This window comes from Erithacus rubecula (assembly GCF_903797595.1).
Source record: "Erithacus rubecula genome assembly, chromosome: 14".
Lineage (NCBI taxonomy): Eukaryota > Metazoa > Chordata > Aves > Passeriformes > Muscicapidae > Erithacus > Erithacus rubecula.
The window spans coordinates 8,443,293-8,466,270 of NC_136666.1; the positions used below are offsets into that span (position 1 = coordinate 8,443,293).

Consider the following 22,978-nt stretch of genomic DNA (forward strand, 5'->3'; position numbering starts at 1 on the left):
CCACCAGCATTACATTTCCTTCAAGTATTCCATTTACAGATCTGTTCTGCTTTTTCTTATTATCAGTTCTCTCTCTCTTCTCCTTATTTGTGATTATAGTTAAAAGTGATTTATTGTGTATAGAAATTGATTGAGATGATTATAGAACACTGGAGAGAAACATTTTTTCTTTATCCTTGCATCTGCAATAATGAGGTTTGTGTCTTTGTATTCTTTTGATTTGAAGATTTTCTCCTAATTTGCAGGGCTGCCAGGCAGAGGTGCTGATTTCTCTCTCACTTTGTACCAAACACTTTGGTTTTGGTGACAGGAAAAGTCAGCTGTTGTGAAAACTGTTATCCTGTTTTTATGCAGCAGTGAAGAAAGGCTGAATAAAATTGTCATGTGTTCTACACTGCTAAATAATTACAGAATTGAGAATATGTTTTTTTTTCCACTTGAATAGACAGTTTCTCAAGCTTCTGAAGCCAAAGCAATGCTCTCCAGTTATGCAACACTGATGGTGTGTGCTGAAACTTTTTCAAGGTTGTCTTTCAATTTCAAACATCTCTTCTACTTTTTCCTTCTGATATCTCAGTCACAACAGCATTGGCAGCTCCTTGCAAAAAGAGCAGACAAATTTCTGCAAAACTATGCTTCTGTTTGAGTATCCAGCCTGCTGCCATAAAGATGGAGGCTGGTTGAAGGGAATATGAAATTTGTGAGACAGACACATGGTTGTCTGCAGGCTGAGGCCAGTATTTTTCATGATGTATCAAATGCTCTTTGCATTTGGAAATGGTGGTGGAGCCGACTCTGCCAGCACAGCTTTGACACTGTGGCCAGCCTTCTGTGTGCTTGGCAAAATACATATTAATATATTGAATTTCAGTAGTCAAGGCAGCAAGGAATGGACAGAAAACACTGAATAAGGATGCTAAAACTGGGCTTTGAAGCATAGACAATCAGAGTGTTTTTAGCAAAGAGAGAAAGGAAATATTATGGTAATCTCTCATTCTGTCCCACCCTCTGCCTAATGCAGCATGATGGCAGAATAAGCACCTTAAATGAGATTATTTGTAGTGTTCTTCATTCAGCTGCCAGGTTTGGGTTTTTGTTTTGTTTTTTTTTTAAATAAAATTTCTTCTGAAATTTGGATATTTTCTCCAAGCCCTCCTCTGCTTAGAGGATAGAGCAGGAAATTCTGTAGCATTTTTTTCAGCATTTGTTCAGCTGCCTTTCCTTCTTTGATTTATAACAGTCTTATTTCTGCCCCAAGAGACTTCTAACCTTTGCATGTCCTTTCTAGGGAAGAAATCTGATTAAAGGCTGTATTTTCTGGAACATAAGTTATCAATATCTTCTTGGTTGGTATGAACTTGGGCTAGAACATCAAGAGTGGACTTGATGATCCTTGTGGGTCACTTTCAACCCAAGATATTCAGTGATTCTCTCAGCGTTGCTTAAGGCTGGCAATGCTCCAAACTTCCAGAACTTAACAGCCTTTTCTGATACACTAATGAATTAAACATCTTGAAAATCTCAATTAGCATATCTTAGTCATAATTATTTTATTTCTTGATTGGTTTGTCAAGTGCCTCTGAAGGGTCTTCTCACAGGAGTGTGGTGCTACTTGTATTTTTGCTACAAGGCATTGAAAATTATCAATGAAACTGAAGATGCTTTGGTTGTATGTATTTCTTACATTGCTTTGGAAATTTATATGCAGCTGCTTGGAATGTACCAGTCTCACAATACCCCAGCACCAGAGCTCATTGCAGTGGACCTGCAAGCTTCTTTAGCAGTGCTAGGTTGCCCAAATTCCAGCCTTAACAGAAGGCCAAAAAGTGAAATAATCTTCTCTCTCTTAGGTGGGAACATTTTGTGAGAAGCCTGCAGGTGTTTTGTTTCCAATGGCCAATCAAGGTATTGAAATACAGCCCAGCAGAACCCCCAGGCAGCTCTTGCTCCCTCAAATGGTGAACAAGCATTAAACTGCTACTGGGTTTCTATTATCAACTTCAAATTATGGTATGGCAAAAAAACCTCCAAATCAGTGTGTTTCTGTGAGTGGCGCATTTCCCATCCCTGGCCCTAAATTCTGCTCTCGTGCAGTCCTGTGGGGCAGGTGCTAAAAGGTCACTGTGTAAGTCAGCCAGAGAAACATTTGAATTGGGGTAAATCCCTCCTCAGTGTGGCAGAGCTGGGCTGTGAGAAGGGAGGACATAATTTTAGGGTCAGCTTGTCAATGGAGATTGAATATTGATAGGAGCAGTGTGCTTATGAAGGTGGGATGAGTCAATGCTTGTGCCTCAAGGTAAAGCCAAGGTCAGGAAGGGATTCCTTCATCTGGTCACAATATTGCCCAGCTGGTCATACTGCACAGGGAGGTTGTTTTTCACAAGTCAGAAGTTCTGCAGCACGTGCTGATGTATCAAGTGGGCTGTCTTGAAGGCAGTTGGTTTTCCCCTGAGCACCTGTGTTAAAACAGTTGTTTGTGGTCAGTAGTGCTGAAGGTGTGGATGATGGGGCAGTCTGGGATTGCTCTTGTTCCTTGAATTCAAAGCTCATTAAGAAGTTCCTCAGGTTCAGGCCTTCTGCAAGGTAAGAAAATGGCATTTTGTAACAGCAGAAATGAGACCAGTTGTTGTAGCTCCTCATTGCTAACTGCTAGGCAAGCTGTGATCAGAGAGCTGGGAGCAGGACAGCTGGCAGCCTGGCCCTGTGGAAGAGTGATCTGTGGCTGCAAATCCCAGGGGTGCAGCACATGGCCCAGCTGCTGTCAGACTCACACAACCACTCCTGCCATCTCAGAGAGCAGTTTTGTTTCTGGTGCAATATTTTTTTCTTTTCTGTTCCAGAAAAGCTGTGCTGGTACACAGATTGAGGTAGATACACATTGATGTCTGATGATCTTGTGGGAACAAACTATTTTGGATGGCAAGACTGGGCAGAGTTGGCAAAAAGTGGGGTCTGCCACTCTTCTAGCAAACTATTGCTTTTAGTTTGGGAACTCAGCTCGGGGACAGTTTATCAAGTCTTGCACAGTTTCTGTTAAAGAACTGCTAGGCTGTGACAGAACCCAGAGTGTGTCCTGCTAACAGGGAGCTGTGCTCCTCTGAGGTAGATTTTTCATGATGCTGTGACTCTTGAATTTCTCACTCCAACAATAGGCTTCAGCTAGCACAGGCAAAAACCCTTCCTCAACACCCAGAACTAACAGACTGTTGGGAAACAGTGTGGGTGGTGTTATAACTTTCATGTTGCTTTCACCTTTATCCTTCTAAACTGGGAACTTTCTTGGTGCTTTTCAATCTTGGCTGACTGGTTTGAAGACACTGTCTGCTGCATCTGACTTGAAAATAGAGAAGTCATTCAGCTGATACCTCAAGGCTTTGAAAACTTTCTGGAAAACAACAATCTAATTTCTGGGTTTAATGTTCCAGGCTATGCATTTTTGTCTGATAAAGGCTGACCTAGCTAGTCATGCATTACAAATGCCTGGAGTTGTTTGGATTGTATGGAACAGCTTTAGTGCGTGTTTGCCAGAGCTGCAAGCAGATAGTTTGTTCAGCTACTCTGCCCACATCCATGCAAGGGGCTCCACACACCTGTGAAATGTAGCAAACACTAGTTCTATGTGCTGATCTTAATCAAATGCTATTTCTATGCACTGATCCTAATATTAATCTATCCAAGAGCATTACTGAGTGAGGAGGCATATTTGCAATACATGGTGTGAGTTTGTTTTTCTCCTGGTTTTGTATCTGGAATTCTGAACACCTGCTATTTCTAATTCCCACCTGTAAGCTGATTTTGCTGGGAGGGTCTATGCAGATTTCTGCCTGACCTGTTTAACTGGGTTTAATTTCTGTAATTGGAGAATGAGATCCATTCCTGTGTGACTGATGCAGCCAATCTTATCCCAGTAAAATAAGCCAGCAATATGTTGAAAGTAGTAGTTTGCAGATGCCACAGGCTGATACTACTTGTTGCCTGTAACTGACAGATTCTAGAAACAAGCATTTGTGATTAATGGGCTGCAATTATACAGAAATACTAAAATGAAATGGGACTAAAAATACCCCATAATGATTTTTAAAAGGCCATTCTGTTAATGAGAGGATTTGTCCATCTCTACATCAAAAAGAAACTTGTTAGCTCTCTGAGCTTGCCCACCTGTTTCTAATGCAGAAATAGAAATAAAAACCAAGCAGAGACAGCTGCTCTGCTCAGACTGCAAATGTGCTGATAAGATCAACGAGTTGATGAGTGACATGGTAGATACTGCAAAGTGCACCAGTGTTCCCAGACAGCTAAACTTGGACTTCTGTATCATTTCACAGCACTTACTATGTGGCTGTAGCACTTGGAAAATTATATCTATCAAATGACCAATGTGCTTAGAATTTAATTTGCTCTATCAATTGTCATGCTACTTAGCTGGGGGAGGGAAGAAAGTAATTTTCCTTGCCACTTGGCAATTCTTTTTTATAAGCTTTTACACCTTTTTTTTCCCCATTGAATTTGTTTAGCAAACACTTTTGAAGATATTTCTGGCTTAGCCTGGGTGCTTTGAAATAATGAGGTTAAATTAAATAAGTTAATTTTTTTTATTAAAACATGATGTGGACAGAGGTGATGGTTAAATGAAGAAGTCAGAATGGGGTTGGAGGTATGTCTTGGCCCACAGATAAAGAAGGGCTTGTGGACAACTTAGGAACTTTCTTTCTCTTAATTTTATTTTTAAAGAAAAACAGAGAGACCTACTAAAACATTCTCTTTTATTTCCTCATTCTTCCCTTACCACTTTCATAGCATCTCTTGCTTTTTCCCTTAGTCTGAAAACATGACATGATAGTGAGGAACACCAGAGCACTCTGCAAATGTGTGTGTGCTTGGTAATTTTGGGAAGGATGGGTGGGTTCCAGAATGAAAATGACAGCTGATCTTGATATAGGACAAATATCATGAGTGAGAGAGGGCTCCACTGATTATGTCTAAGTGCACAATTCAATTCATTTTCATAGCTAATGAAAAGAGGAGGAAGTGATTTGAAGCAATGGATTATGTAGAAAATCACTTCTAGGGTGAATGTGGATGGCACAGAATTCTTTGACTGGAGCTTGGGAAACAGCTGTTGAGCTTCCAACTCTGATTTGTATTTTATCCTTGGGCAACTTACTTGGTTTTTCTGTAAATCCTCACCTTCATAACTTGGTACACTTGAAACATGTAATCTTCAGTCTGTGAAGTGCTTCAAGAGAAGATGAGTGAGATGGAATTTATTATCACTGGCATCAGAGTGACTTTGACAGGTCTCCCAGAGGATGTTTGGGTCCCATGGCAAGCACCTAACAGAAGGCTGCAACTAGTGATTGAAGTAGAGATGAAGAAAATAGGTAGATGGATGGGAGGGCAGAAAGTCCTTAAATTCCTTGCTGATCAGGCTGTGCCTGCTGGAAGTAAAAATGCAGAGAGGCTTTTATTATAAAAATGAGGCTGTAGTGGATAATGCAGCAGAAACTGTCTCTGGCTTATTTTTTTTTCCTTTGTGCTTGCTGTGCTGGGGGAATTTCTGAAAATAAAATATTTTTGTTTTTAAAGTCCTTCCCATCCCTGTAGCCATTGCAGAAGGTTCAGCCAGAGCTGAGGTCATTCCTTTCCTGTCCTGAGTAGCAGTGGACAGTGTGGGCTGTAACAACATTAGTGTCTCCAGTGTCTTGTCTGCTTTGTCACTTCACAGTGTTGCAGGTCACCCTCACACAACTTGGGAATTGTTACTGTGTGGAGTAGGAAGTGCCTTTAGCAGAGCAGGCATTGAAGGCTGTTTTTAAGCACAGTCCTGTAAATCCTGGCCTCTGGCAGCCCAAGCTGTTTAGCTGTGTTTTATGAATCAGGTCATATCATGTCTGCCACAGCTTCCAGATGCCATGCTCCTTCTGTGACAGTTCTGTCAAGCATTTTGGAAGGGCACAAAAACAACAGCTAGAGGGTCATCGTGAGGCACAACTCAACTCATGGGAATTGAGCTTCAAAAAGAGCTGCTGGCCAAGGGCTGAAAGAGAGCAAGGGACAGATGAAGGGCTCTGGGTGTGTCAGTGGCTGTGGTGTCTCCACTGTTGCCATTCTCCCCATTTTTAGCCATTACTAACTATGAATGACCAAAAATGAGGTGTTTATAGTCTCTGTGCTGGCAAAGCTGATGGCCCTGCCAGCTATGGAGAATACCTGTCAATAGCCTTGAAACATCACTTCTGCTCATCACTGATGGCTTGCTCCTTAATCTTATATCCTAGATCATACCCCTTTAATAAGAACAATCCTAGAATCCACTTCCTACCTTAGCAAAAGTCTCTCCCACCAGTTGGGTATCACTTGCCATGCAGACACCATGACCTTGTATGTCAGCCTATCACAATGTAATGGGAAATTAGGCTCAGCCCTGATAAAATTGCTGTTTGCACAGAGGGCAGTGCTCCCCACGAGGCCATATAACCTACCTCAGATGTAATTTAATAGGCAGAAATCAAATAAAATGTATCAAATTAAAACATGCAGGTAATGCATGCAAACCCTATAATGAATTTGGATTATCAACAGGAAATGAGACTGAATGCTGGGCTCCTTCATCCATGAGGGAAGCACCCTAAGTAATACAGAGGAAAGAAATAATTCAAAATCCTTTGATTTTGAGAATTGATGGGAGTGTTAGGTGGCAGGTGAAGGTTATTTTTTGATGTAAGGCATTTTTCATTAGCTGCATATTCTTGCAGTTAGAAAACATCAGTTAGAAGTCTCTTCATATTTTGCAAACAAGGTATTAACATAGGAAGCTTTGTTAGATACAGCAGGAAGATAAATCATCTTTGCAATGCTAGCCATTAGCCTGTCACAACCATGATTTACAGGGATTTTCTTCTATATAAATAAGTGTTTCTTTTAAAAGCACTCAGAGTTTACAGAGCTGCAGATGAAGTGGCAGTGAACACTGGAATAGAATGGTTTTGATATGAGTGTTTCCTATGGCACATTAAGAGAGGAGCCCATGCTGTGGATTGTACAGGCTGTACAGAGTCCATGAGCTATAGTGGAAGGATTCTGGGGCAGGGTCAGCTGGAAAAATTCAAAGTTCTGCTGAGAAAGTGCAGGAAGGCACTGGGATTGAGGAAACACGACAGTATCAGCTTTATGAACTCAATCTGTGTACTACACATCAGAAATTCAAATTGATTAGGAGCTATCAATTGTGCTGCTAAATTATTTGCCTAAAAGAACCTTCTGGAGAATGCTTTTTAAATGAATTTAATATCACTTAGGAAACTGATAAGGACTAAATGCTCTCCTATGTGAAATCTCCCACTTTTGCAGGGATTCATGGGGTACTGAGGAAGGACATCACATATTCCACTTCTGTTTCTTCTGGAACAGGACTGTTCTGACTCCTTTGCTCATGAGGACCTTTATCTATGCTTTGACCCTCTGCTCCCTGCAGTGACTGATGCAGGAAGGCATCATCCATTAGACATTGTTTTGCTGGCATCTGGAGGGAGGAACTTACTGACCTGAGACAGGGACTGCTCAGTGTGTCTTTCCACAGGCTGTTTGAAATTTCTGCATGCTATCTACTTTATGCAGTGGCAAATCTTGTTCCACCCAGATTTGTCAAGTACTCTGAGACTCAGATTGTGCTATAGGAGCCTGATTCCTTCTTAATTTTTAGGACATCTCAGTAGTAGAAATGCTTAAAAAAATACAGTGTGAACTTAGTTGGGAACTTCAGGGCTCATCTCTGCTATTTCTCTTAGGAAACTTATGTTCTGCTTATGGTCTGTCACACAACACCATTCAGTCTAGGAGATGAAGGATGGTGCTGCTTATGTCATGGTACAAGAGCCTTGGGCCAGCATCAGTTTTGGTCTCTTGATGATCTGATTGAAAGACCTTTTAGGTTGACCCCTTATTTGTGTTCCTTTGCTTAGGTATTTGGGGAGTTAGTCTAAGACCTTGCCATGAAGGCAAGACTCATTATTCAAAATTTGGAGACAGCTTTACCTCATTGATCTCTTGCTTGTGGAAAGCAAGAATTTCCTTTGGGATCAGCTCTGGACAGTGCAGTTCCAAGATTTAGGATAGACTTAGACAGCAATGATGTAAAAGTCAATTTAATGATGCCACAAATGAGGTCAACCTGCAGAAGGTCCTTTACTGTGAAGCTGTTGACATAGTGAAGTGCTAGAAGATTTTTTTTTGTAGACTTTCTGTTTATTTCTGTTTTTCTCTGAGTTCTTTATATGTAGGAAAACACACAATTTAAAATTCTCATAGTTTGCTTACTCCAGGAGAAATACAGAATAATATTTTTAAGAAACATTCCTTGCTTGACTGAGTCTGGAAAAATGAGTGATAAATATCAAATCAAGTGAAGACCAAAAAATTAATTTTTACCATCAGAGGCAATCTGTGATGCTTTTTATCTTAACAAAAAATGATATTTTTTCACTTTGACAATGAGAGGCTCTGATTGTACTTTCTTTTAATATATTTTACTACTTTCAAGTCATTCCCTGAGGAAGACTTCAAGTCAGGGAGAGATGGATTTGTGCCACTTAAAAGCACAACACATATTTAAGAATAAACATTACTTTATGCTGTAGGTGGTAATAGGTGGTTTTAAATATGTTCTGCATAAAGAGTAAAGAGGTTTTTTTTACAAACTATAGTGTTTGTCTTCTGCAGAGCAGAACAGCTTGAAGTACTACACAACTTAAACTTGTGTTAAACTTGGCTCATTCCCAGCAGTGAAAGAAACACTGGCATGTGCTCCATTTCTCATGCCCATTTCAGGGCTCACAGGCCTCATTGCAGCTTCTAAGTTCATCTCAGAGTGGACAAAAATATTGAGATCTTCACCCAGTTTTTTACCATTCCTTTCGTGCCTGGATTTCCCAGAAGGAGAATTCAGCAAAATCTGTGCTTCTTAACTGGATCCACTGAAGTTAGGAAAGAAAACAAATTTCTGTTGGTTCTTTCTGTCCCCAGCCACTGCAAGACTGTTGTGAACAGAACGACTTCTTGTGCTCTGGGCAATGTGTTTTTAATGTTAACTTCCACCTCTCCACGGGGGAGACTTTTTAGTGTAACTCACTGATAGTCAGTCTAAATGTTCCTTTGTGGAGTTTCATCCCATTAACCCTGGATTCACCCGGGTTTGGCACTCTGAGCAATTCCTCTTGCACTGAGCCTGCTCTGGAGTGATGGCAGTGAGGGGCACAGGGTGTTGGGCTGGGGGTAAAGGCTGTGTCCCCCCCAGGCAGGAGATGGGGACTGAGGCATTACTCACTGGGTGTGAAAGCCATTTATTCCTGGAGTGTGTTCTGGGGCGTCCCCTCTGCCAGCAGCTCCTGCTCCAGACTGTCCATCTGCTGCCCTTGCATTCCCCACAGAAGCTGTTAGTGCCATGCACAGAGCAGGGGATGTGGCCAGAGGGCAGCTCATGCCTCACAGTTCACAGCTCAGTGATGCTCTGCCCTGTAGGTGCAAAGGCAGCTTGATCCCTTCAGGGATCAGATACTCAGAAGCCTCTCTGGCAGGGGATCTAAACAGAAAGTGCAGTTGTTGCTCCTACAGTGTTGAAATGTGCCTTGCAAATGAGAAAGATGAGCTGTGAGTGAGCAGTGGGTGTGTAGAATGAAATGTAAAAGCAAGGGGTGAAAATATTGCTGGTTTGGAGCTGAAGCCTTATTAAAGTCCTGTCTGTCCTATTTGGGCAGATTCTTTCCAAAGTATCATATGTCACCAAAATCCCATTAAACTGTCACATAAATTATCAGGGTTTCCTTTTTCCATCACTGTGGATTACCCAGGGAGATATTTTTATGACAATGGAAGCTTTTTCAGTCTGCTCCTCCTGCCTGATTTAATTTCAGATGAAATCCTTCTCTCAGAAAAGAGCCTATGGATTTTATAGCTCTGTGGATCTCTGCACTCTGCCTGCTGCAGCAGCTGTCCTTCAGGTCTCTGTGTGCTCATCTCCTGCCTGCACCTTCTTTGAGGCATGGGACAGACAGTTTAGGGCTATGTTCTAGTTCTTCTCTCACTTCAGCTTTTTTGTCTTTGTGCAAAAACCCCAGAAGGTGAAAGTCACATATATGCCTAACTTGAAAATACTGCTTTTTACTACTTGCCAGGTCTCAGAAGCCTTGCATCTCTGCAAGACAGTCTACATTTCTCCCATGCTGACTGAAAAACACATGGATTGATGGCCTGGCCATGGCAGTACAAAATACTTGAGTATCTGAAATTGCCTGCTGCCAGAGAACAAATTAAAGGCATAATGTGTGTGTTATAGAAGCAGGGGATGATAGATCCTTGCCTGCCTTCTGACAGATAATCTGGAGCTCCCTACAACAGCTACCTAGATCATGTGTTGGAGCTGATCTTAGTGGTTGCTGCTCACACCTCTCAAGGGATACATAAGCAGAAGCTGAGAAATGGTAATCTTAAGGGTAATAGAGAGGTTTGGAAGATCATTACTAATGACAGGAATCCCAGAAATTGTATTACTTCAATTTTGAAGTGGCAAGACTGTCACTAAATGAGCAGGTAAGACAGAATTTTCCATAAATAATTCTGTCCTGTATGTAGGAAGAAGCCCTAATGATGTCAACGTATGATGATGAAGTATTTCTGAAATATTAAATATTTCTTATTAGCCACTAATTAGTGGCTAATGCTTAACATGGCTTAAAATGGCTAACATTAAGTAGCAAGCAGACACCTTCCATCAAAGAGAACACAGGAGGTGGCAGGGCTGCCTTGTGGACTGGAATAGTAATTCCAGCAGCCCTCAGAACAGAGAGCTAGTTCCAGAGGAATGAGGAGAATCATGGACCAGGTTTCTGGAGGATCTATCATGATTTATGTGGCTGCAGGCCTCTGCTGGCACTGCTTTGGGTACTGTAGTGGAGATTCTGGGCTTTATGAACAAGGACCCATCAGGAGGGAGGGCAGTCAGGTCACCTCAGGCTGGCTCAGCTGATAGTAACTTGTGTTTCTTTTTATGCAGCCTAGTCCCAGTGGACAGTGAGGACAGGTGATTGCAATCTTTTTATAGCATCCTTTTGCAATTTAAAGGTTATTTCTCCCTCCTCTCTGTTCACCTTTCCTTTTTGTGTCTGAAACCCATTTTCTCCAATTTTTCAGCCTAAGACTTCTAAACATTTTATGATTTTTCAATGACCTCTTCAATTTTCACCAGTTTTTTAACCTGTGTTGGGCAGCAGTGGGCACAACCCTGCAGCTATTTGGTTTTGGTCACTGGGTTGACCAGAGGCAAGTAACAGGGTGTTCCTTGTTGGTGTTGCCTGGTGTGGGTCCCAGGAGAGCTGCCATTATTGCAACTGCTTTGCACTACTGTCTCATCTGCTGTAATCCCCTGGTCCTTCCTGGCAGTGGTTTTTCCTGGCCAGCTGTCCTCCTCTTGGTTTCATGCCCTTGGAATGTGCTGAGGGGAGCAGAGGTGGATGGCAGCAGTGAGCCCAGGTGTGGCAGGTGCACCCAGGCAGAGGAATTCCTCTGCTACTGACAGCCTGGGAGGAGGTAAATGCAGGTAACATGCTTGACAGCAGCTTAATAAGGGACCTGCATGGTTTCAGTTTTGAAGTCTGATGATATTTGAGCAGCTAAAGGGTGTGCAGAGTGGTACTGGATAAGCCAGTGAATGCTGAGTGGGTGAATCCAGGGCTGGATGCTGCGGTAGTTGGAGATTTCTGTGAGGTGCAGGTGCACACACTTGGTATGGGGATGTTAGTTATAACCTGAGACTATTGGCAAAGGGTTATAGTAGGGTTTCTATGGGTGTAAATCCTGAAAAAGGTTTGGAAGCTTCCCCAAAACAGGCTTGGCAACTTGCTTACCAATTTCCTGGAGTTCAAATCAAGTGTTAGTAGGAGGTCAAGCTGAACTGAGGCTGAGCAGGCTGTACCCATATTCAGCTCCCTGATCATCTCTGATTCAGAGGTGAATGAATTCATAAAACATGTACACAAAAGAAGGTTGCCAAGCAACTTGGAGGCTGAAACTCTCCCATCAAGAGATGAAGGTAGAGAACAGGCAGCTGAGATCATTTGTAATGTTCACTTCTTTGGCACAGGTAACAGTAATAATGCATATAATACAGAAATATTTAAGAAATTAATAGCTCATTGATAATTCTGGAAAACAACAGCTGATCCTGCTAGACTGTATTTTTTCCTCTGTATTAAGATGTGTCTGCTTTTAGAGCATTTAGCTAAAAAAAGGCACAGCAATCTGGGGTAGGGGAAGATGGGCATGGAAGAATTATTCTGTCTTAAGGCAACTGAAAGTCTGACAACTGGTGGAAAAGTTTTAGGAGGGGAGAAAAGTATCTGACAAATATTCAGGCTCATTGTTTTCTGTGATCCCAGTATTTGATGTTTTTTACAAATATACTTTAATATATTCATTGTACATCACACCATTTCCTCTTTTCTCTCTGGGTTTGCATAACTCTGCAGCCTTGGGCATGTCAGATGTATCCAGGACATGATGCAGCTGTGGCAAGCATGGAAGAGCTATGTGATGGTCCTCCTGTTTACCCATCATTTACTCTCAGAATAGCCAGTAGTGGGCACAGCTAATTAAGTTGGAAGGAAATGTTTTGCTTTCTTGATTTTTCTGCACTATATCCTGGGGTAAACTTGGCCCTTTGATCTGTGCAATGCTATAGTCATGCTGTACTTGGACATAAAGGAGAAAAAGAAGCCTTTGTCTTAATGGCCCTGGGTTTGTACAAAGGAAGTGAGGTATGCAGAGGCACAGCCAGAAAGTTTCAGCCCAAGACCCAGATCTAGATTGAATTTCTCACATGCTGTGTCCATAATTCCCTTTGACTCCTTAAAAAAATCCTAGTCCTGTGTCATTTCAATGCCCTGTCCCTTTACAAATGGCATGGCTCAAACCTCAGCTTGAAATAATTTAGACCAGCAGCCCAGGTCAGGGCATCTGGAACTGCTTTTCATTTCCTTTCTGTGCTCCCCTTGATGAGGGACACTGCTGTGCTAATGGAGTTTTGTTCTTTTCTTTCAGGCTTCTCATTCCACAATTGATGTCACGATTAGTGACATCAAAGTCACCTCTTAGTGAACCTTGGTGATGACATGACTAGAAGAGGACCCTTAGAGGCAGGAGATTAAGCAGCAAGTTAGCACAACTGGAAGAACAAAGCTCTCATTTTCATTCATATATCCACAATCAAAAATGAGTGAAGGGAAGGAGAGATGGGAATTAGGTGATGCATTAGTAAAATTATCATTCAAAGGTTCTTTGCTTGAAGTTTTGCAAGAGGAATCTGTGGTTCTTTAATCTCCCACCTTGGGTATTGTTGATGCCATGTTATATTCTGGGCATGTCGAAATGTAACACAGTGTAAGGAGACATGATTTGTTGGATAAGGCTTTATGTAGCATGAAAAGGCTCCTCTACTTTCCCTTTTTATTATTTACATTCCCAGAGAAGGTTATGTGTCATGTGGGCTTTGCAGAGATAAATGACTAACCTGAGCTTTCTGGCAGCTTCCTCAGAACTTGGAAAGGAGTTGCCTAAGTGTTGGCCTAAGGATTCTGAAGACTTAAGCTCAGTTCTGGTCCTGGGAAGAGCTATATGAGAGAGCATGAGGTTGTGAGTCCTTAACACAGGTTTAGCAGGGCGCAGGAAATTGCACCATGGGGCTCTGAAGGAGCAGAGAGAGAAGGGCAGCTGGGCACCAGTAAAAACCAGTAAGCTGTCCTGGTAGTACTGGGCTGGGATGGTCAGGACTGCAGTTATGGGGCTGCTGGAGGTCAGGAATGAAGGGAAGCAGCTGAACTGAGTGCAGAGGTCTTGGCTGGTGCTGCCAGCTGAGTGTGGAGCATGCCTGGCCAGTGCTCTCTCTACTCCTTGCATGAGTTAATAGCAGTCAGCACAATAATTCCAAAGTAACTGGATATGCTGTGAAACATAGGTTTGGGCCACTCCTGCTGTTTTCCAGGTGTTTCAAGAGAAGCAAGTTTTATGGCCATGTCATCAGCTCTTTGCTCTATTTGCTGCTTCATTAGTTTTCACTCTGGGGGAGCAGCACTGGGATGTGGGATTTGGCTGGGATGGCTCCTGTGAAGGCAACAGGCAGTTAACAAGCTCTGTGGTTTCCTTGCTTGTACAAACCTTCCTTATGACTCTCCTGTGGGTGGGATGTCAGCGCTGTGGATGTGCTTGGCAGGAGGGGATCTTTCAAAGGCAACTTTCACTGGAATTGAGAGATTTCCTTGGCTGAATCTGCAAGGTAATGGGGCCCTCCTGTTGTCACCCACAGGAGAACAGTGTAGGTGATCCCTGGTCTCTTTCCCTGCCCTCATGTTTCCTGAGGTTTAAGATCTGGAGACTCCAGCAGCTTTTCCAACACTGAATCTAAGTAAGACAGGCTTGACTTTGATGAGCCTTGAGAGCAACAGCAGAACTCAGGTCTCTGTCAGCCCCATGCTATTGCAATTAACAGAATTATGGAAAATTGTTCTGTGTTTCTGACATGTGAAAGCTGTTGCTTAGAGGGTTTTTTTTTTTATTTTTCTTATTTTAACTAAAGAATGAACCTCTCAATTAAGATGCTGACCTCTGTACCAATATCCAGAAGAGGTAAGAGTTGTTAAAGCTGTGTTCATCAATTGCAAAAGAGAGTACATTTTATTTTGTTCTGTGCTATTTACAGCTGCTGTCCATTAGAAGTCCTCAGGAGCCTCATTCCCAGCTATAACTGCACAGCCCCATAAGTTTAGCTCAGCAATGAGCCTGCAAAACAGCACTAAATCATGGTGATGGGAGAAAGGAGAAAATGTTTGGAAATGACAAAATGCAGCTGATGTCTTTGTGAGATCTGATTTTTGTTTGTTGCTATTATAAGGCATTACTAAGGTAGATGGTAATGCACAATTGGCTGGAGAAGAATAGAACTAGTGTACTCTAATTCTGGGGGAAAAAAATCAGAATGGCTGGTTCTGCAGGAGCTAAAGGAGTCTTTTGCAGTCCTTAAGTGCCTAGGGCACTTATGAGTACACACTGATGAAAATGTACTGACCCCCCAGTATGGTGAGGTGTAAGAATGATAAAAGCCTAATGTGGTTATTGAGAAACAGAGTCCCAGCAGCTTTACTGGACCAGAATGTGATTGCTCTGTAGGAGCTCTTTGAGCTGGGAGTGCAGTTCACTCTTCCAGTCTCCACCAACTGCTTAAGAGGGAAGTGTGGATGTGGGATTATTTCCAAATCTGAATGTGTCCCTGTAAATTGTGCTGTAAAATATATACTGAGCAGAACTGTGCAGAGTATACAGTTAAGGAGAGAAATTACTGCTTATTCCTTGTTTAAATGTGAAATGAGAAATTTCACCTGTATTCCCACCTCTGACACAACCTTTTCTTGGTCAGACAAACAGCTAAATATCTCTTTATTACCATCTTTATTTTTGGGGATGGTGTTGTACCTCCCTGTTTTACTATGATTGATTAATGATTTGCAAACTGAAGGATGGCTTTGGGAGCTAAAGACAGAGGCATGCAAGGTGCTAATTCAGCATTTGTTTACAAGGGCACTCAGCTGATGCCTTTGGTTTTGCATTCTGTCCTGCTGCCTCTCCCAGGCCTGTCAGCTGAGGGCTTTCAGCTCAGGAAGGGAGCAGAGCCTGTCCTGATGGAGCAGGACAAAGCTGCCCTGGCATGGCTGTGATGCCCTGACAGATAAAGCTCTCCACTGAAGTAAATCTGTCAGTTTGACTTGTGGTAGTGAATGCTCACAAAAGGATCATTTTAAAACAGATAATTGCTTTCTCCTTGCCTTTTATTTTCTGTGCCTGGCAGGTGTCTCCTTCTGCCTTCTCCTGTTTCCTTGGCCCATCCCTGAAGTGTGCTCAGCACAGATGGGGTCTTCAAAGAATCTGCTGTCAAACTTGGTCTTGTCTAAGCATATGTATGCTGAGAGTTTTTGGAGGCTTGTAAGCAGACCAAATGTGTTTAGTGGCTTTTTCACAGGAACAGCAAATAACATATCTGATAACAAGGAAACTTTTGCTGTTGAGTTGTAAGTCTGTTTTGAAATAGGTTCAGTAGAGATTATCAATGAACTGTTCAGTAAAAATTCAATTTACTCTTTTTCATTTTTTTTAAAAAAAGCAACCCACAAATCCCCTCCCCTACCTCAAATTGCCACAGCTTGTTTCCCATGCATGAAAGCATTGCTAGAAACAGATGAACTCTTCTAGTTGCAACTTCTGAAAATCAGTCTTTTTAATCTGCGTGAGCATCTATATTACATAAAACTGAAAAAGTCTTTCCAACAAAAGCAACTGCTTGCCTTAGCAATGTGTGTTATTATTTCTACCTTTTGTTGTGTAGTTATGAAATAATGATTAGGTTTGAGTACTCAACCTCTGCAGCTCTGGTGAATGTATTAGTGCATTTCCTTTAATTATATCAGTTAAATTCAATTAATTATGATTTTTGACCCTACAACACAAATTATTTCCAGAGATCAGGCAGCTTGCATGTCCTTGGAGTCCCCTATGAGTGGGCAAATCTGCTTAGATATTTAGAAAGTTCTAAATTGTTAATGATGAAATACTGAAAGTGGAGCAGGACCTTAGAAAATGAAATAATTTCTTGCTGCCTTTTATACCTTAATGAAATTTGATGGGATCAAACTTTCAATAATCACTAGAAAGTATGGTAAAGCTTTTTGGAGTAACCTGCACCTGCAGAATGCTTTGTAATGGTACATGTAAATACCTGTAAGTTATCACAGAATAAACAGAGAGCTTGGGATGAAATGGGCTCTGTGCTGGTTCTGAGGACCAAATCTGTGAAAATATCTGGAATATCTAGGTATGTATTTTTTTTAGAATGCGTTTTGGATGGCTATTTAAATTAAATAAAGGAATAAAGTCCACTTGCAAAGACCCTGCTCCAAGAAGAGCCCTGTTAATGCAGGGGTGTGTTTGCTCTGCAGGCAGCCGTCCCTACGTGTTCCTCACAGCCCGGGTTCACCCTGGAGAGAGCAATTCCAGCTGGGTGATGAAGGGCACCCTGGAGTTCCTGGTGAGTAGTGATCCCATTGCTGAGCTCCTGAGGAAATGCTTCATCTTCAAGATTGTGCCCATGCTTAATCCTGATGGAGTCATCAATGGCAAGTGAGTTGTGACGTGCGCTTTCTGGGGTTGGTCTGTGCACCCAGCAGATCTCATCTTCAGTGTTTGTGCTGGGAGAATTCCCTTTGCCTGTGTTTTACTCATTCTGTTATCAATCCTGTGCTGTCCTGCATTTGTGGTTCTGTACTGTCTGTGGTCAGAAGATGTCTCAGTTCCCTGGAAGGAGTGTTAGTGGTGCTGGAGAAACAGGATCTTTACTGACAAATGGAGGTTTATGCATTCTGCTAAAGCAGCAGGGCAGAATACAGCTGCAAAGCAGGTATGCCTGGGAAAAACTGTCTGTAAGTAATGTTTTGTATAACCTGGTGGGGGGAGGATGAAGAAGGATTTCTTAAATTTTCAGAAATATAGAAATATTTTTCTATAGTGAACTTTCCTCCTTCTCCCACCTTCTTTTCAGTCTTCCTTACCACGTTTCCTAAGAGATGCTGAATCTGATCTTGGGAAAATATTGATTTTTTTTTTTTTCCATTCTTTACCTTATACCCTCCCTATCCACCCACACTAACTTCCCTCTCCCTGAACATGACTGGAAAAGGTACAACTCTGCTCCTGACATGTTGAGCTGAAATATTGTTGTGTGAAACCTTGAAGAGGGCACTAAGCTAAGGTAGGCTTGCACTTTGCTGGAAAACAAATCTCCTCCTCTCTGCAGACAGTGGAATTTGTTCACTTTGGGTGTTTGTGGAGTGACAATGAGTTAATAACTGTTGGTCCTGCCCCATGAAAGGACAGGGCATCATGGTCACATCCCACCACTGGTGGAGTCTTGCAGGGTTTGCAACAACTGTGTTCCCTGGCTTATTGCAGAGGAGAACATGAGAAGTGTCAAAGCTGAAAGAGGGGCTTAAACAAGCACTGGAACACAGCAAAGTGCAGAGGAACAACTTTCCTTAAGCTACAGTACCACACCTGCTTTGGGGTTGGGCTGTGCTGATTGAGTGTTGCAGGAACAGAAAAGCAAATCCTGAGCAACACCTGCATTGAGCTGGGTTTCAAACATTTGAGTTTGGGGTGAGGGGTTCACCAGGGAGCACCTTGCACTTTTCTGACAGTCTCTAGTCTGTGAAGTCACAGCTTTTGGGCTCTGCTCTCCAGGGCTTGGATCTGCCAGAAGTCTTGGGAGAACTGTTCAGAATAGCTGGGTACTGCTCCAGGGTGTTCAAAGCCTCTGTTAGCACCAAATGTTTTCTTGATCCTCACAGACAGAAAGAACAAGAAAAATAATTGTGACTTTTCTCCCTTATTCTTTTCCTCTCACTACACTTAGTTACATTTTCCATCAGATGCAGGACTGGAGGGAATGGCTGACCTTTTCCCCCAGCTGGCAGGAACCAGTGTAGCAGAGAAGGGACCTTCAGGAGGGAGAATGTGGCTCTTGGTGGGTCACACAGGAGGCTGTTTTGTGTTCCATGGTGCAGATAAGCTTGATCTGTAGTTAAATCTGATAATGAAGAAAAGCTTAGTAAACCTTAAATGGATAGGACTAGGAGAACAGGGACTTGGCCACATCTTCTTTACTGATCATGGGGTCTGGGGAGCAGAATAAATAATTCCTTTATGCTTTAAATTAAATACTTCTCTCTTGTGAAGCCTCCCATGGCCCACATATTCTTCTTGTTTCTTAATATATATGTTTTTAAGAGCCTTGGTTTCTCCTATATGAAAAGAAATACTTTTTGTTCTGGGCCTCAGGTTTACTGGTAGTGTATAATAGTGTGTGTGAGTGTGTAAGAGCTTGTGAGAGTGTGTAAGAGTTGCCACCTTCTTCCTCTTCCTTTATGTGATTTTAATGTTTCCTTTTTCTTTTCATCTTCTTCTCTTTTCTCACTCTTCCCTCCTGTTGAATCAAGGAGGGTTTTCATTGAAAAGAACTTGATGAATTTTGTAAATTAATGAACCAATGAGTGGAGATGGGAGCTGGTGAATGTTTTTTAGATAAAGGAAATTTATTGGAAGCCACATGATTTCTTCAAAGCCTTGGGGTAACCATAGTAGCAGCTAGGTGGAGGAATCCTGTTTTTTCTTTTGGAATATAGCTGTGGACTATTCTTTATCCATTTTAAAAATCTCCTGGTTCCTCCTGCACCTGCCCTCCCCCAGCACAGGCTGAGTAAGCTTTGCTCCTCCAAGGTAAGGCAGGTGAGGGCTGGGTTTTCTGTCTCTCTGTTGATGCTTCCTCCCCTTTAATTTACTCTGTCTGTTCCTTGTTTACTCAGGGGATTTGCTCATTACCTCCTCAAACCTATCAGAGAAAAGCTTCAGATTTTTTGGCAATTACTGAAATAAAGAGATAGAAATGCCCACTAAAATCCATTTCAGAGCAGTTTTCCTCTGCACACTCTCAAAGATTACAAAGAAAAAAAGGAGTGTGCTCCCACTTAACCTTTGGAACCTGGTGCCTTCTATTTGGTTCTTAAGAGGAGGGGAAGAAGCACATTTGTCTCTATACCCAAACACACTATTTGTATAAATGATCTTTTTCTCTCCTGTATTAATGCCTACTCTTCTGAATGGGCACATTGTGTTCTCTGGGAAATAAGAGGCAGAAAGAATCAGGGATAGGAAAAAAAACTAATGGCTGGTCTGAGGAGTCAGTTTATGATGCAGAGCTGCATCCTTAAGGACTAAATCTTGAGGTGATGTCACACAAAGCTGCACAACTTCAGGCATCCCTCCTTCTCTTTATTGCTTCTCTGTGGTCAGGGGGTTGAAGGAGAAGTTTAGTTCTAAATTGATGCCATGCACTTTGCAAACACACTCCAGACTGGTTAATCTATGATGTGTGTGTTTCTCTAAGGATAGCTCAGAGATGTGGGAAGGCTGGGAAAGGAGTGGTTTTGAATTAATGGAATCTCTCTAGAAGCAAGGTGCTACAGGAGTCATGTGCTGCTCTAGGAGCCTGTCCCCCTGTTTTCTTCAGAAGTTCTGCACCTAAATTGTCACCACCTTGCCAAAAGTAGTTGGGTTGGCATATGTGGAAGGCAAGGCATACTTGAATAAAAAAGAGCATTTTTTAAATTGTGAAAGACTCAACCCTCACATGCACTGACTGTGCTCTGAGATTCTCATTGTAAGGTGACAAGAGTATGCACTGGTGCTTTCCTTAAGACCTCAGAGATGACAAACATGCAAGTTCTGTGAACATCTGTACTGGAATACTTGGTGGCTCTGTGAGGTGCATATGAAGTGTGGGCAAATTTTCCTCAAGTGGAGCAGAAATTTCTACACCTCTTTGCTGCTTTGGTACCTCAGGTGTTGCTTCTGTTGCCTTCCACTGAGAGGGCAGTGATGGATTTGAGAGCTTAGGGTACCAAATGTGGCTAGAGCCTGCACAACATGAGATAAAATATGAGCTGCAGTATTTCTTAGCTCTCATTTCAGTGAATTGTTCCTTGGTGGAACAACCAGAAATGGTGTTTGGCCCTGCACCACACACTTGTGTGAGCTCCTCTCTGCTGTGGGAGGTGCCCCAGCTTCATCCAAGGCCCTTTTTGCTGTGCTGATGTGACAGCACATCCTTGGCTCTCCTTCTGTGATAAACATCCCCCTGCAGACAGCTGCACCCCAGGACTCTCCCTTCTGACAGCACTTCCAGTGCAGGATTGTTTATTCCTTCCTTTATCAGCCAGGGCTGCTGGGCCCCCTGAATTATTAGCTCTATTCACTCATTGTCAATGTTTCCTCCTTCGTAAATATGCCCCCATATGTCTCTGCTCCCGAGGAATATGCTTTCTTTTCTATTTACTGCTTTTCCCAGGCCCCCACCTCCTCATTGCTCTCTCCACCCAACGGCCCAATAACAGCCAAGGAGATAAATAAGCTCCATAACTCTTCCCAGCTATTATTTTTTGTTGTTGTTGTTGTTGCCCTGCATGGTAATATATATAATAACAAGGAAACAAATCTTATTACTAAAGTAATTACAATAAATAAAAAGCTGAGAGGGGAGATGAAGGAAGGGTCTGTCAGGGGAGCGATTGCAGGAGGATTTTTAAAAATTTAATTTACTCGAGATGTTCTCTGCCACTTTGCTGATACCCTGCTGAGGGGGGCTGTGACTAATTAGCAGCCAGCTGTTGTTTTAACACCCTCACCTAATTTATAGTGTGCCTGAGCCTCTGAAACAGGAGCCTGTGTGATATCGTTGTCTGTGGGACTCAGCACCAGCCTTGTGTCAGTAGTTGGTTTTATTGTTTGGTGCTTTTGTTTCTCGGAAGCTGTATAGCTGAAATTTTGGGTACCTTGCTACAATTCCTTTTTACTTCAGCATATCCCATGTGCTTTCAGGAGTTTGACCCAGAGAGTGAGCACAATTTGTTGCTTATGAGTGCTTGTCCCAGTGCCCAGCCTAATAACTGACCAACACAACTGCTGCCTTTTGACTAAAAACTGTGGTGTGGACAGGATCTAGGGTCTGTTTAAATTCTGGGGCTTCATTCTCCTGTTGGCAGGTTTCTCATGGAAGTACCATATTGTTCTTGCTAATAGAGTGGAGATTGCAATATCATCTGTCTTCTAAATGGTCATGAAATCTAATTAGTTAATGGCTATATTAAAAGCTAGAAGGATCCAAGGCATTGTTCCATGTTTCATCAGTCTCCCAGTTACAACGGCCAAAGCAAGTGCAGTCTTTGTAAGCTCTCAAACAGCAAAGGTGCCCAATGAGTTGTGTGTGTGTCCCTGTGCTTTTTCCTGTATGGTTTATGCTGGTGATGCAAGGTCACCTGGAAATTTTGCTACAAAAATCACTGGGTGTGGGCTCAGTGATGTTACTGCCTTGGACTACTAAACACTTCAGCTTCTAGCCTTGGGAACTGTTTCATTTTGGATAGGCTTTACCTTGCATTTTCAAGTTAGCATGAATATTAGATATGAGCAGGTTGTTCCACAGGCTCAGGAAGGAATCCCTTTGTTCTGCACTCGTGTCTGTTTTCCTAACTGATGATGTGAGTTTGTAATCAGATGTGTGCACTCCTTTGAAGACATTTTCAGGAGCCAGGAGACTGGAGTACAAAGCTGGCTTTTAGTGAAGTTAATGAGATGATTGAATTATATTATAATTCTTGTTAGCTTGATTGTGTGTCATTATCCCTTTTGTTTGTTATTATGCTTATTTGAGTCCCATTTGTGGGATATTATTCCCATCACAATTGTGCCCGTGCTGGGCTCTGTAGAGAGACAGGCAGGGAGCAGCTGGTGCCTTGTTAGGGCCTGGTGCATGAGTGCCATAGGCTGTGCAGTGGGATTGGTGGCAATGAAGGGGATGCTGGGCTGGTGGCTGCAGCATCTCATCAGGCACTTCATGGAGCTCTGAGCTTTGCAGCTGCAGCTCTTCTTCAGGATTACATCCTGGCACAGGGAAAGTATCCTGCTGCAGTGGCTTCCACAACCACCTGATGAGAGGTTGTGAAGGATACCTCAGTATTAGCAATGCAGGAATTGGGGAAATGTATTAAAAATCAGGAGTCTCTTTATACCTTCTTGGGATTTCCAGGATGTATATGCAAACCCTGGCCCAGCTGGCTGCAGAAGCAAATTTACACTGAGATGTAATTGCTGCTGAACTTGGATGGTGCCTTGTAGCTGATGGTGGGAGATATCAATCACTGATATCAAAGCTGAGTATTTTGGAGTCAAGCTAATATCACAAGTGAAGGGGCTCTTTTGGCCACTCATCTCAAGATCAAGTCTGTTTACCTGAATTAAAGCCTGTTGGAAGCTACAGATGCAGAGATGGAGTTGTTAT

General features: G+C 42.4%; 1 protein-coding gene across 1 annotated transcript in view; it reads left to right on the forward strand.

The window, feature by feature from the left end:
• The window catches only part of AGBL1 (AGBL carboxypeptidase 1), a 264,251-nt gene that overhangs the window by 85,820 nt on the left and 155,453 nt on the right, over positions 1–22,978 (forward strand). Inside the window, 1 exon segment of the mRNA XM_079318217.1 lies at positions 17,031–17,211. Within this exon segment, the coding sequence (XP_079174343.1) occupies positions 17,031–17,211 (181 nt within the window).